The sequence below is a fragment of the Astatotilapia calliptera genome, chromosome 10, assembly GCF_964374335.1.
Source record: "Astatotilapia calliptera chromosome 10, fAstCal68.1, whole genome shotgun sequence".
Classification (NCBI taxonomy): Eukaryota; Metazoa; Chordata; class Actinopteri; order Cichliformes; family Cichlidae; genus Astatotilapia; species Astatotilapia calliptera.
In genome coordinates, this window is record NC_137431.1 from 21,507,589 (window position 1) to 21,522,890 (window position 15,302).

The 15,302-nt window shown below is 38.9% G+C and overlaps 1 protein-coding gene across 4 annotated transcripts in view; it reads left to right on the forward strand.

The window, feature by feature from the left end:
- cpeb4b (cytoplasmic polyadenylation element binding protein 4b) overlaps positions 1–9,895 on the forward strand; it is a 33,758-nt gene extending 23,863 nt beyond the window's left edge. For 2 of the 4 annotated variants that reach the window (XM_026181227.2, XM_026181230.2), the window contains 7 exons: positions 2,651–2,674; positions 3,766–3,936; positions 4,224–4,313; positions 4,674–4,792; positions 4,962–5,076; positions 6,113–6,294; positions 9,188–9,895. In XM_026181227.2, the coding sequence (XP_026037012.1) occupies positions 2,651–2,674; positions 3,766–3,936; positions 4,224–4,313; positions 4,674–4,792; positions 4,962–5,076; positions 6,113–6,294; positions 9,188–9,415 (929 nt within the window). In that variant the 3' untranslated portion in view covers positions 9,416–9,895. The remainder of the gene's footprint in view (positions 1–2,650; positions 2,675–3,765; positions 3,937–4,223; positions 4,314–4,673; positions 4,793–4,961; positions 5,077–6,112; positions 6,295–9,187) is intronic. The other 2 variants (XM_026181229.2, XM_026181231.2) reach the window with 1 other exon arrangement.
- Positions 9,896–15,302: the final 5,407 nt, after the last annotated feature.

Genomic DNA, 15,302 nt, shown 5'->3' on the forward strand with positions numbered 1-15,302 from the left:
CTAGCTTGAAACTAATGTGGGGCTCTTCCCTTTCTACCTGTTACTGTTGAGATTGCTTAGTCCCCAAAGCCAAGCGGTAAAGAATGGATTGAGAAATGTGGACAAGTGGAGGGAGCGAAATGGTGTTTTTTCACCACTCTTTAATAAGTGGATAGAAAGCAGCAATGAAAGGGAAACTGCCTTTGGTTTGAATAATTTGCTAAATACCAGAAATAGTTTGATAGGTAGTTACACTAAAGATGAACCTCTTTGCTGTTCTCATGCTTCTTAAGGAGGCTCTTTCATCTTATGTTTGTTTTGCTTTTAAATGCATTCTTTAATCCTGGTGCTTCTCAAAAATAAGATATGGAGCTCGAAATTAGAATTGGCTTTATACTTTATTTCTTTCCTCAGCGGGTAGGAAAAAACCAAACCATTCATGTCCACATGATATGTGGAATTTAGTGGCTTCTACTTTGCCCTTGTACGCTACAGTTTCCTTTATTGTCCTTTTAGCTTTTTGCTTCTGGGCTTGGGGCTAAGATGTAAAACATGAAAGGCCAGCAGTTTCTTCAAAAGATTGCCGAGTCACATGGCAAGATCACATGATCAGGAGCTGTCATCAAGCCCCGAGACAGATGGTGCCAGCGGATAGGCAGCAGATAGAGGATGCACACTAGCCAAACCCTCCCTTCCATCCCTCTACCCCCACCTCATAAGAACACAAAGATTGCATTCCTATCTCCTGTTCTTTCACCCTTTCATTTTCTTTGACCATTTTTTCTTTTTCTCCTGTTCACGCACTTCTTATAGCTCTGTGTGCTTCCTTTTAGTCTGCTTTCTTGACTCTCTTGGGCTCTATTGCTAGCCTTTGTAGCCCCCCCCCCCCCCCCCCCCCCCCCCCCGGTTGATGTCCATCTGGGTTGGAAAATCCACTGAGGGAGGCCAGGATTGTTGCTCATGCGCTCTTCTCCATGTTGCTCTTTTACATGGGTTGAGGCCTGGTTCACTCCAGTGTGCACATTTGAACATTTGTCACTTTAGCTCAAGGCCAGTATAGTCCCCCCCCCCCCCCCCCCCCGCAATGATGTCAGCATCAGAGAAACCACTGCCCTGGGTAAAGTTTGGATAATGACACACTGGATACATTTTCTTTCTGTTAATGAGGCTAGATTGAAACTGCTGTTGTCAGGGGTAGTGCTGCTTGACCTTCAGTGATGCATTTGATGTCTTGGAGAGTTCAGATTTAGTCACTAAATTACTGAGGTCATGCTTATAGTAGAGGTCTCAATTTTATTTATTTTTTAAATAAATAAACGTCTTTTACACTTATTGAGCCTAAGGCAATATTTATCTATTTGCAGCATTACATTCCTGGAAAACATTCTAGTGCAAACTAACATTTTCTTCAGCTCAATGAAGAAAAAAAGGTTGTAAATTGACTTTTATTATGAAAGAGTCACACAGGAAGTGCAGTGCATTTATCAGTGAACTTGTATCTTAATGCCATTATTCACTGTGATGTTTTTTTTTAAATTTTATTTTGGATAACAGATGGGTTTGAAATATTGCAGGGAGTAATGAAACAAGCAGGAGCAGCCACTGTGAACCATTAGATAAAGAGCTGCAGGCAAAAGGCTGTAACTTCCCAGCAAAGTAACCAACTCACTCTGCCATGCTGTTTGCAGGTTCATGCTGTGTGGAGCACACATGCAGGTCAAATATGACCTACAGTTTTAAAGCACATTTGCTGTTAGCTATAGGTCTTGCTAAATTAGACCTGAAATCCAGTTTAAGGTTCAGCCCTGGGATCAAGTCTTCGTCATCGTCTTTCCGTTTGCATAATTATGCAGACTTGCTTAATTTTGGTACTTTGCAGTCAAGCTAGGTGAACTGGATAATTCACACGGCTGTTTGGCTGGCATTGAACATATAATTATATCTGGCACTTAACTTCACACAAAGCTGCAGTTGTTCCGAAACTGGTTTCTATTCATGCTTTTATTATTTTCTTTTTCCTCCTTCCTCCTCTTTCATTTTCTTCCCCTCTTTTAATTGAAGGCTTCATTTGATTTTGATAGATGTTCCTGATGTGCTTCACTTTCAAGTTTCAATTTTTCTGCCATTTCTGTCAATATTCCTATTCAGAGCATCCATACATGTAGCGTAACACTTCATGTTATCCTTCAGTTTCTTTGTTAAAGGTTATCCCAGGGCTTGTATTGAATTACAGAAATGTTTTGCTGTTGAACTGAGATGTCCTTTTTTAGCTGTGCGCCTTTAGATTGTCTCCTTTATCCCCTTCTCATAATGAGTCAGCATTTTATTTTGAAAGTGCTATATTAATAGCGAGGTGACCTTTACAGCGTGTCTATATAAAGTGTCCTTTATAAAAAATACAGCAAGTTTAAAATGATTGTCTGCAACCTTTCAAAATGCACAGTTCCACAATTAAAAAACACAAAACAAAAACCTGCTTGATAGTCGGTGTGCTGACAAAACCACAGGGTGTTTATGATTCATCGGTGATTAATAAAATCAAGGGCCCGCAGGCTGAAAGTGGATCGTCTCTCCATTGTCGTGCACCACCTGGCACTTTTATTGGTATTATGTGTATTATGGGACTTTTGTGAACATCCTCTTCTTTGATTTGTCCTTATTCCACATGCAGCCAGGAATTATAGCAGGAGACGAGGTAAAATGCAATCACAAATACATCATGTCTCGTTTTCAGCATATTTTCCAGCCCTATAAGCCTCAGTGTTTAACTAATCTTGTAATGTTAAGCAGTGTTATGATTTTATTGACTGTGGTCTGCTTGTTTGTTGTTACATTAACGGGCACGTGCATTTAGTTTTGGAATGGCCCTGTGCTTTTTTAAAACTTGTTTTCTTTTTTTTTTATACGTGCAGTGATGTGACGAGTTTGTCTGCATGATTGTCTTTAGTCTCAAGCCTTGTTACTCGTCGTCAAGTGATCTTGTGCATCTTTTATCCTCAAGTTTTTGTTTCTCTCATTATGCTTCACTCTGCTCGCTTTTCTCCATCTTTGCTTGCATATTGCAAGATTAACTCAGACAATACAAGACGGTGTCACACTTAGCTACAAGTTAATGAGGCAGGGAGACGCGCAAAGTGTAATTCCTGATTTACACTCATTGCAAGAGGAGCCCGACACATGGCGAGGCACACACACTGTCAGTTAAGGCTAACGTCCTTGCATAAATCTTCATAAATCTTCATAAAGCAGCTCAGGGCAGGTTGTATAGGAGCAGGGATAGAGCAGGGAGAGCTTAACCTTTACCACACACAGTGCACTCTGAAAGTGTTTATACTTTCTCACTGATGGGACTAATGTGTGCGCGATAACCTTTATGTTCACAGGCAGCACAGTTCCATGTGTGATTCATGGAAGCTAATTAGGAATAAAGAACAACACATCAAGGACATTTAATTCGGTCAGACTGTGATGTGGTCCTTTCAGGCTCTAATATCTCCATTCTGCATGCACATGTTTAACTGATTCTCTTCCAATTTGAATCAAATAGTTATATTTTAGTAAGTAAGATAAAAAGGTTAATGGTTTGTTTACTGTTGTTAGATCAAGAAAATTAAAGTAGTAGGAATTGAGGTCAGATAGACAAAGGGATGAAATTAAAGTGCTCATTTACGGCCATCTTTATTGTAGTGCCATTACCATGATTTACTGTTTTCTTTAAAAAACAAAACAAATGTCTAGTTTTCTCTTCAAAAGATAAATCTTTTCCACCTTCTTCTTCTTTCTCAGGCCACTCTTCTCTCTTCCCCATAGAGGATGGTTTCCCTGATGATGAACGTGGAGACCAGGGTCTCGCAGGCCTAGGTTCCCCACACTGCTTTCCGCACCAGAACGGAGAGCGCGTGGAACGCTACTCGCGCAAGGTCTTTGTTGGAGGACTGCCCCCAGATATAGATGAAGGTGCAGTAGTAACATGATTAATATCAAAAGGATTGAATTCCTGGGTTACTTTTAGCCTTTTATGTAATCAAACTTAGAACAAGGGAACTTGAGGGAAAATGTAAAAAGTTAAAAATAAATAAATAAAGCAATCATGCCTGAAACACACAGGGCTTCTTACAGTACACCCCCCTGTAATTTACTGTGAAATCTGAGCAGGGCCTCTGCTCTAAATCTCCCCTGGTGTTTTCTTTGAAAAAGCTATGGGCTGACGATGAGGACGCATTATTATTATTTTTTCATTTCAGATGAGATAACAGCCAGTTTCAGACGCTTTGGACACCTGTTTGTGGACTGGCCTCACAAAGCTGAGAGCAAATCCTATTTTCCTCCCAAAGGTATCTTAAATTCCTTAAATTCACAGCTTGTTCACACTATGCTGTTTTTTTTTTGTTTGTTTGTTTTTTTTGGCAACTGACTTCAGTATTCCTGGGTAAAGCAATGAGTGATAATCTGCTACAATCGATATCTATACATCTGAGCAATCTGGTTTTGTCTTCAGGCTGTTATCTGAAGCATTTGTCATCTCTGCTCAGATTGTTTGTATGTTTGTAAAAGCTTATGCCTTCCTGCTGTGCGAGCAGAGTGTCGTGATCAGACATGCTTTCACAGTAATCAGCAAACTAAATTCCAGCACAATCCTCTGTCAGTACTCTGCGGCCCCAGCAGCGAGAATAACCCTCTTGTGTTCTGTGCAGGCTATGCCTTCCTGCTGTTCCAGGACGAGAGCTCAGTGCAGGCTTTGATCGATGCCTGCATCGAGGAGGATGGCAAGCTGTACCTCTGCGTGTCCAGCCCCACCATCAAAGACAAGCCGGTCAGTGGGAACACACACACACACACACACACACACACACACACACACACACACACACACACACACACACACACACACACACACCAATATGCTTAAATCTATTGGTAGTCCCTTAGTAGACTAGAGCTAAAAAAACCCAAAACCCACTTGTTGGTTTTGTGTGTGACAGGTCCAGATCCGCCCATGGAACCTGAATGACAGCGACTTTGTGATGGATGGATCTCAACCTCTTGACCCAAGGAAAACCATCTTTGTGGGAGGAGTTCCTCGCCCACTCCGTGCAGGTATCCTTCTTTTTTATGCTGGTATTTTTCCGCCAGCTGAATTAACAACAAATGAGTGTTTATAATACAAACATCTGAGGAGTATTCTGTGCATATGCTTTGCATCTCAAGTGTTTTTTTGTCAAAAGCCTTTTAAAGGTTCTTATTTCCCTTCCCTTTGATTCAGTAGTCTAAATATTTTTATAGCATAAATGACCAAATGAGAACAATAAGTAGTAGTCTTCTCTTACTTCCTTTTCTTTCCCAACTGTTGAAATATCAGCCGTAAGCAAAATGCTTCCTTCTGTGAGACAAAATGTGATCAGCTTGTGCTTATAAAATTAGACCCGCTACAGGGTGAGGCTAAAGAGACACTGACCTACACTGGTTATTTCAGGAAGTAGTCTCTATGACACACTGTGCAGTGTTAAAAAAAATAAATATTTTTTTTCCCTTGATAATAATGTCACGTGTACTGTGTGTTCAAGTTTATGCCACCTTTGTGTAACTGTGTCTTAAACCTCTGTGCTGCCGTTTTAGAAAGGAACAAAGACATTAGGCCCAGCAGTGCATTAAATATTTTATGACCGTGTGTAATAACTGGGTTTAGATTTGCATTTTAAGAAAATCCACATATTAAAAAGGACGTTCAGACTTTTTAATGTCGTAATAAGTAAAGCTGAAATGTAAACTTGCAGGGATTTTTTTCCACAAACTGCATGCTTGTTAAAAAAACTGAAAAACAGTCATAAGGACGGTCAGTAAATTCAGGGCACTGCTTTCATATTTACCCCGTGAAACTCTGCAGGACTTTAATCCGTCCACGTTAATGGTTTAAACTCTCAGATGAACAGTTCTCATAAAGTATGTGTTTGTGTTTTCTGGTTACACTGGCATGAGTTTATGTGAACCTCTGTATCCACACAGGTAATTGCTGGATTTCTGTGTCCTGCAATCTTTGTGTCTGTGTGCTGTCTCCATCTGTGCATCAAACTTGTTTTTGTGAATGTTTTGTTGATCTGCTTGTGTGCGTCTTCCTCACCCTCCCTCTTTGCAGTGGAGTTGGCCATGATAATGGACCGCCTGTACGGTGGAGTTTGCTACGCTGGCATCGACACAGACCCCGAGCTGAAGTACCCCAAGGGAGCGGGGCGGGTCGCCTTCTCTAATCAGCAGAGCTACATTGCTGCTATCAGTGCTCGCTTTGTACAGCTGCAGCATGGAGAAATCGATAAACGGGTGAGTGGAAAGAGGAGAGAAAAAAAAAGCTCAGTGTTTTTCTGTCTTCCCCCTCAGCCCCCTCCTTTCTTCAGCTTGCTTCCTGCTCTTACTCGTGGTGTTTCTTTCAGTTGCGCAAAGGTGATGCAAAGTTTTAACAGTTTTTCCTGGAGTAATATAGTCATACTATACTGCATTTTATACAGAAATCATCTAGCATATGAACAGAAGAGTATAAATGACTGCTGTTAAATTTAGCTTCAGATTTTACATCCATTTTAACCTTTATCCAGGCAGAGTAGTTATAATAGGCGTGCTGTGTTTGTGATGTAACTGGAGCAGAGAGTGATTTGTGTAACAGAATAATGTAGGTTCACCAGAAATGATTGGATGTTTTTAGCTGAAATATATCTTGGTGTGGTTGAACTGGGCTTAAGATTTTCATGTCTTCGCAAGCTGTAAAACTGCTCTAATGACGACTCTCCTGTTAAAGCAATAATTGAGATTTTTACTTGTAGAACTGCCTGAAATTCAGACTTTGTAACTGAGTGGACTGTTTTTTTGGTCAGCAGTTAAAACAGCTATTTTGACCAGTTTCAGTAGTAAGAGTACAAATTTGTTAACAAGTGCTTTTTTTTTTTTACATTCATACTGTATGTGTCAGTGAACCAGCATGCATAATACCAAAAACCCTGAAAGTGAAGCATCTAAATGGAATTTGGCTTTCATTGAGTTCATTTATCAGTGCTATACCTACTGTGACCTGAAAACTATTCTCTATAAAAAGGCTATGAACTCCAGAGCCTCACTCTTTCAGTATCAGGAACCCTACAGATGGTGCACAGTCTATTATTTATTACATTTTTTTTATTAGCCTTAATTCATAAGAATACTGTCAGTAACTTAGCCAGCGCTGTCAGCAGCAGAAGAATTACAGTAATCTCTACAGGCATGCTAATGAACTGTATATGACACAAATTCTACTGACAATAGGTGAGTTAAGATAACGTGAGACTCAGCAGATGCATGTAAAGTATAGGTAACATTATAAGATAAGACACTGGAGTAATGGTATGCTCTTTTAAGATTTGCATAATTGTGATGTTGTGCAAATTTTGTGTAATGACTGCCTTGGTAACGTTCACCTCCCAATACTACAGTCATTCATCAGTGAGCAGGAAAGATAAAGAAGCAAGAGGTGTTCCAAAAGGTCATAAACAGGAAGTTTAAAATGCAGAAAATTTTTAGTATTTTAATAACGGTGAAGTCAGCAGTGCGATATTAACAACTTTAAACATTCTTTTGAATACTGATCAGGAATAGGAGATTATTCGGCTTTTTATTCATTCTGCTTTTTATAAACAAAAACAAGTGAAACACATTTATGCAACAAAACAAATGTCAAGTGCTCAGATCATTTTCCAACATGTTTAAAAATTCACCAGACAACAGGACATCAACAATTTATTTATTTATTCCTCCCCCCCCCCCCATCTGACTTCACAATTTTCCTCATAACTGCTTACATCCTTTGCTCATACTGAGGCTGTTAGCTTGGATAGCTTTAGCATTTACCACTTTGGCTTTGTTAGCTTCTTTCATCTGATTAGTTTTGTTGTTAAAAATGTTTGTGTGGTCATTCCCGTTCTCATGGGTCACTTTGGCTAAATTTGCGTATTTACTCACAGTGAAGAGCTTTCATGCTAACGACATGTTTGCGTGTGACACTGAGTAAACCTGCAACTATTTGCATGTGCCACTGTGTGCATGTTGCACATGCATGGACTGGGCCTGCTCGTTGCTAGTCAGGGCCACAAACAATAAAAATGGTCCAGTTCCTGTCACTAGATGGTCAATCAGTGCATCTTTAGTTTAATTTGTGTATGTTGAAGCATAGACTGAATAAAGAAAGCACACTGTGTGGGGTGCTAAGTTAACAGCAAATCCTGGCTAGCTTGGTTAGGAGGAGGAAAGCTCATACAAACACCTGCTTCCTTATTCACAAGGGATCGCGATGCCCTTCCTGAGACAAGCCCACAGGGATTTGTGTCTCCTCCCAGTCTCGAACTCTGGATTTCTTTTTTTTGTCTCTCAGGCCACCACAGTATGGAGCCTCTCACACACACACATCTGCTAATCACTGGTAAATAACGGATTGAGAAGATACTACAGTCTTCCTCACCAAAAGTGAAGCTTCGGCTATTCCACTCAGCACGTCATATTATTTGTCAGCTAAATCAAGATAATGTTTTTCCAATAAAAATGGTAGAAAAGGCAAACAGCCTAATCGTAGCAGATTGTTAATCAGCTATAATGAAAATAAACTGTGCATTGTGGCCAAAATTGAGGTCTGTGGCGTCTGCAGTGAATGAAAGTTCAATTTTGAGCCCAGGCTGATTCTGTGACACTTGAGATTGCTTGTCATAAAAACAAATGTGGTTAAGAAATGCTGAACAAGTGCAAAAAAAGAGACCTTTTTTTCCCTTTGTGGAAATATTTTTAATGACCAATTGCTGAAAAGAATTACAGCAGTAGGGCACCCGGGATTTTTTTATTCACATTAACTTAAAACAACGTGATGCAACAGTAGGAAAGGGAAAAGTAAACGGTGAGACTCGTATCAGAAAGATGGAATTACAAAGTAACAGTAAGCTGGGTTATAGACATACACTCTCCCCTGTGCATCACTCATGCGTGTGGAATAGCAGACCCCTCAAATAACAATGAAGGCTGTTACATAGAGGTGTAAATGCAGTGAATTATTGATTGGATTAATTCACGGTATTAAAAACAATATTTTCTTTCCTGCTTACTGTAATGATTCCAATAATAAAAGCAGCACCTGTTGTGGCTCACGTTGCACCCTGCTCGTAGTATGTATGGATTTATTTATTTATTTCTACCTCTTTTGCAGGTGGAAGTGAAGCCATATGTGCTGGATGACCAGCTGTGCGATGAGTGCCAGGGAACTCGCTGCGGTGGGAAGTTTGCGCCGTTCTTCTGCGCCAATGTCACCTGCCTACAATATTATTGCGAGTACTGCTGGGCGGCCATCCATTCGCGCGCCGGCCGCGAGTTTCACAAACCCCTGGTGAAAGAGGGAGGTGACCGACCCCGTCACATCTCCTTCCGCTGGAACTGAGCGGAAATTAGAGAGGGAGAGGCAACAGAGGAGCAGGAGGGCAGGTAGTGCAGGAGTCGCAAAATCATTGTACAAATAAATGCACTTTTCTGTTGCTGGTTCCTTTTTGCTCCACTTTCACCCGACATTTTTTGCAATTTTTTTGTTAAATTAATATTTAAAGACGGAAAAGAAAGATTGGATTTATATCCAGATATGTCAAGGAAGCAAAAAAAAAAAAGATGTGTAATATGATTTTATTTATGTTTGATTTTTAAAATATTTTTATTAGTTCTAAAAAAAAAAAAAAACTTATATAGAAAAGTTTGAGGTGTGATATGGTACTCTGCTATTTTAATTGGGATATTTTTCTAAACAGTGTATTTTATTTTAATTTTGATACAAGAGGCCCCGAAACAAATACTTGTCATTTGACATTCAGCTGACTTGTTTTGTAGCAGAGCTCTTACATTTTATTTTGTATCGAGTCTCCAGAGCAAATGCTGTTTGAACAGAATATGATTGGCTATTTATTTCTGAGAGGTAGGATTAAAGTGCCCCTATTTTGCATATTTGCATATGTTTAAAGTCTCAGTGTTTCATGTGAGGGAGGCGAGTGTTCACTCAAATAGATTTCGTGAAGTCCAAAAACAAGATTTGGGTCATACTGTTCACTGCTGCAGTGCCTGTCTTTAACCCTCTGTGTGAAACTCTCCGTTTTGCCTCCTGTCTCTTTAAGCCCCCCCCCCCCCCCTGACATAAGTCACAAAACAAAAACCTTTGACAGTTTCAAACAGTACAGCAGTATTTTATATATAGTTAATATATAAAAAATCAACACACACACACACACACACACACACACCAGACTAAAGGATATGGAAGAACCCAAAAGGCATAATAGGGGCACTTTAAGTTTGCTATTGATAGCTGAGGCTCCAGAGCAAATGTGAATTAAAAAGGGTGTTGCTAAAGAAGAGTGCACTTATTTCCAGTTTAAGTACTGAAGATACACAGTACGTAAGACCCTTAGTAGTTACCAAAGCTGAATCTTAATTCACTCTGACGAGCAGAAAGAGCCCACTGCAGAACGAAATGGATTCGTTTTCCCTTCCCAGATCAAAAACGTTCGAACCTCTCGTTATGATTTCCAGGACCATACAAACATTTTGATGTTACTTGAAAATCTAAACAAAATTTTAGCAACACTGATTAGGGTTTCGATCTCCATTTTGACATGCAAAAACTAATACCTCAAACTCCGCTGCTAATGTGCCGAATACAGAGAGAGAGAGAGAGAGAGAGAAAAAAGAAACCAAGAAAGAAAACATCATCGCTCTCTGGTGTTCTCCTTTCCTCAGAACTATAATCAGAGGGAAGTGATACAACAGGCAGAGAGTGATGTAACTGGCACAGTTTTCTACTCAACTTGCTTCATCACCTCCTTATTTTTGTAATCAAACCCAGGGTTGTGCTAGTGACAGAGCATCGTAAAATATACAGTGTATTATTGGAATGTATGGTAAAGGGAGGCTACAGGAGAGACAGGCTTAGTGGTGAAGAGAGAAATTCAGCCCCAGATCCCCTCCTCGTGTCTGCCTGCGGCCTCTGCTGCTAAGCTTACAGCTAACAAACAGAAGGCCTCATTCGTGGATCACAACCTGCTCGAGGCTTGAATCCACGTCCTCCAGGACCGAGGTTAAGGCAACGTGTCACTGAAGGACGGTATTGCAGTTTTTAATGGGGCTACCACCAAACAGGAAATACCTGTCTGTGTTAGTTTTGTTTTAATGCATTTGTGCAATTCTCCCAAGTCTTTAATGGAAAAAAAAAAGTTTTACTTTGCATCCAAGGGTTAGTTACATTTAATGAAAGAAGCAATTAAAAGTTTATCTGACTTTGGAATCGTCATCACATGTAGGGATCTGCCCTTGAAGCCAGGTCCCTGCCAAGCTAATCCAACTCAGCATCCAGTGTTTTTGAAGCATAAATGAAGATAGTCTCTGAAGTGTGCTCTACTACTGCACACTTGTGACCCACATGCAGTTTGCTCTCCATAACGAGATTGCAGGTCCAGTCGACTGTAGCCAGCGGCTTTTGGGAACCAAAGATGGCTGTGCAGTAGTGGGTCATACTGTAGCTTGTTACTTGTGTGGAAGTTTTGGTTTTTCTTTTTCATTTTCTTCAAGGACGTTTTGCATATATATATTTTTTGTTTTCCTAAATCTGTGATTTCTACCCAGTTTTGCTTAACTGTCAAGCCCTGATAGACTCCAGCGAACCAAAGATTGGCCTTGAACATCGTCTTTACAGAATGCATTATGCATATGAACGATAGTGCCGTGAAAACCATCAGAACATCAGTATGGGGGGGGGGGGGACAAAACAGGGCTTGCGAGACATGCAAACAAGGCCTCACACTCCCTCCGTAGCTCAAAATGGAGGTGTGTGCTGTCAGTTAGGCGCTAGTTATTTTTATCTGAAATGGATTTGTGCGTTTGGGAAAAGTAACACAAAAAGTACACCTTCCCACGGCGAAAGTAAAACTAATCCTTACCTTTGTTTGAGTCACTCAGTGGTAACCTTATTAGCCGAGCATTTAAATGTCAGGGAGTTAGTACAGAAACTTGATTATTACACACACTAGTGAGAATCCTCATATCGGCGCGGTGTTGTCGGCACCAGTTTTGCACCCTGGACATTAGTTTTGTGGGTGTGGTGGGTGAGCATTTTAGAAGTTAAAACACTTTGTGAAGAATTTGCTGTTAAATGAGATGAAAAAAAAAGATTATTTTATACATGGCCTGCTGATTTTTGGTACAGTGTTTTCTAGCTAAATTATTTTGTCATGCACATATAAACATTTATTATGCACTACTTTTCTAAATATTTTTTGTTTCTTTTTCCAACAGTCATTTTAGGCACATTTTTCACAAATGGGGAAACTCCTTTTTGCAATACCTCAATTTTTCACATTGTGAAAGGTAGCTTTTGTACTTTTGTTACTGAAAGATCTGCATATATGGAAATGTTCATTTTAGGAAAAACAAAAAAAGTTGAGTGATTTCAATATATATTATTTTCAATTATGCTTTTTATACATTTCAGTGCTGAGGAATCTTTACAACTAAGTGCGCACTTGTGTTGATGCGACTTCAGATGTGCAGAGGAGAGACCAAAGTGTATCGCTCTCTTGGTCTTAGCTTTTCTTACACTAGATGTTTTCCAGTCGATCTGGTCAATAAGAGCATGGCGAGAAAAAGAAAGAAAGAAAGACATATAATTTGGGATTGATGTTAATGTGTCTAAAAATGGCTATACTAGTTGGAAATGGTAACTTCTGTCTTGGTTTCCTCTCCATAGATGGAGCATAACTTATTATATAAGGAGAATGCAAAATTTGGTTCACGCTTAACGCTGAATCTCGTATCACAAGAATGGATGTTTGGTGTTTAGATATTTTAATATTTGAAAAAAAAGTATATATATATATTCTTGAACTTGCCAACTAGCACCTATTGTAATCCTTAGCATGCATGACGAAAAAAAAAAAGAAAAAGAAAATGACAAGTACAATGAATTAGCTATTACAATTAATTGTTGTGGTGTGCACCAAATGTTTCTCAACTATTCAGTTAAGGACACCCCGAACCCGCTCTCACCTCACCCTCTTCCCATGTTCCCGCCCCACGTGTCGATTTCCTCGCTTCCCCATTCGCAGACCTCTGCAGGATGCACGTGACAGAGAGATAAAAGAAACCTACCTTTGAATTGATTTGGCAGTGCAGGACTTTGAGCATCCTTTATATAGAGAACACTGTTTAAAAAGACTTGAGAACCTGTCCCCGCTGTCTGTCGAGGTGATCTTACATAGACCTATCTGGAGGAAAGGGGAGCTTAAAGACTTGAATGTGGTAAATGTTGCAAGTTAACTTCAAGTTGTTATGTGCAATACTTCTTTTGAACCTTTTTCCAGATAAAGACTCTTTGCAATGTAATTCTTTAATGCCATTTTTAATTGCAGACATTTAATTAAAGAAGATGTTAATATGTTTTTCACAGTCATTTTCTACTGTTATTGTAATCCTTTTCATGCTGGTGTTTGTAAAAAAGAAAAGAAATCAAACTATTTGTACTAATATAAATAATTGAAGTTATTTTTAAAACATTAAAGGTTTTGTGCTCATTTGCTTATTTTGTTTATTTTAAGCTACTGTGATTGATTGCATTGTAATTATTAGGTCAACAATGTATTTAGCTGTTTATTGGTATATTTTTAATTGGAATGTATAATTGATTTTTATAATTTTGATCAGATTTTTGTTATATTTTTGAGGTGAAGCTTTTAATATGTTAAAGTGTCTAGTTTTTACTAATTGCTATATTGTGCTCCACAATATATGGTTCACATTTTCTGAAGGAAAATAAATATTTAAATATTTGTCTGTTAATGATGTTACTTAATGGCAAGATTTCAATAGTTTTTAACTGTGTATGGGAAGGTTGTTGTATTTATTAATAGCATTTTTTTACTTAAGATATCACCTTAATTTTTATTGTCATTTCACTTTATAAGTTCCTATTTTTGTATTTTCCTTTCTAATTAAGTTATGTAATACGGATATGTCCATATTTCTAGGAGTTGGTCTGTAGAAGTGCTAGTGAAACGAAAAAGAAAAATCTAATGTTATTTAATTGTTTGCAGCCAACTATTTATAACAGTATGCATAATTTTTAAATATTTGTAATGTGAAATGTTGAATGAAATAAATCTTAACTGTGATGAAAGCCTGTGTGTGATGTGATTATTTATGACTGTTGTGTTGTCACAGCTTTAAACCTTCAGCTCCTTAATCGGTGTTCAAATCTGGCTGAAAGTTGAATAATTAAAGAGGAGTGTCGATGCCTTGTCTGGCTAAAGGCATCCGCTGTCCGCCTGATCTTCTACAATTCACAAGAATTCCCACTCCTAGAGAAAACTGCACACGACAGTCATCTGATGGCTCAAGGTCGTATTTGTTGTTTTATGGGATTTTTCTCGATGACGAGAAAACTTTGACGTTCCTTCAGTTTTTCACGCATTCAACAACTGAGAAGAAGAATGAGCTGAATGAAAGAATATTTTCCTTCTTATTTTATTTTATTTTTTATATCAAACAACGATAACCGGAGAAATTCAACATGCAGGATTTTAAATTGTTAAGGGAGCAAAGTTGTCTAAACCTACCTGGCTCTGTGTGATAAAGTAATAGATGGTTGTGCCTTGGCAACATGAACTGCAATCATGGCTTTCAGTAACTGGTAATTAGTCTTTCACATCACTGTGGAGGAATTTTGGTCCACTTTTTTTTTTTTAATTTTTTTTTTTTAAATTCAGCCACATTGGAGGGTTTTCCGGCATAAATGGTTTTCACACCAGATGTAACTGGTGTAAAAGTTATACTTTTGTCCCATCAGTCCATGGAATTCTTTCTCCAGAGTCTTGAGGATCATGAAGACGTTGTTTTTGTTTTTTTTATATATATTTATTCATACAAGACGAGCCTTTGTGCTCTTTTTGGTCAGCAGTGATTTATTTCAAACTCTCCCATGGAGGCCATTTTTGCCCAGTCTCTTTCTTATTGTTGAATCATGAACTCCTTAACTGAGGAAAGTGAGGGCTGCAGTGCTTTAGATGTTGAACTGGCTCCTTAGTGATCTCCTGGATGAGCCACTAGTGCTCTCCTGGAGTAATTTTGGTAGGTCGGACACTCCTGGGAAGAGATGGGCAGTAACGCCTTACTGTAATCTGATTACTTTTTTCAAGTAACGAGTAAAGTAAGGGATTACTATTGCAAAAACGGTAATTAGATTACCGTTACTTTCCCGTAGGAACGCTGCGTTACTGCGTTACTAAAACCGTGATTTT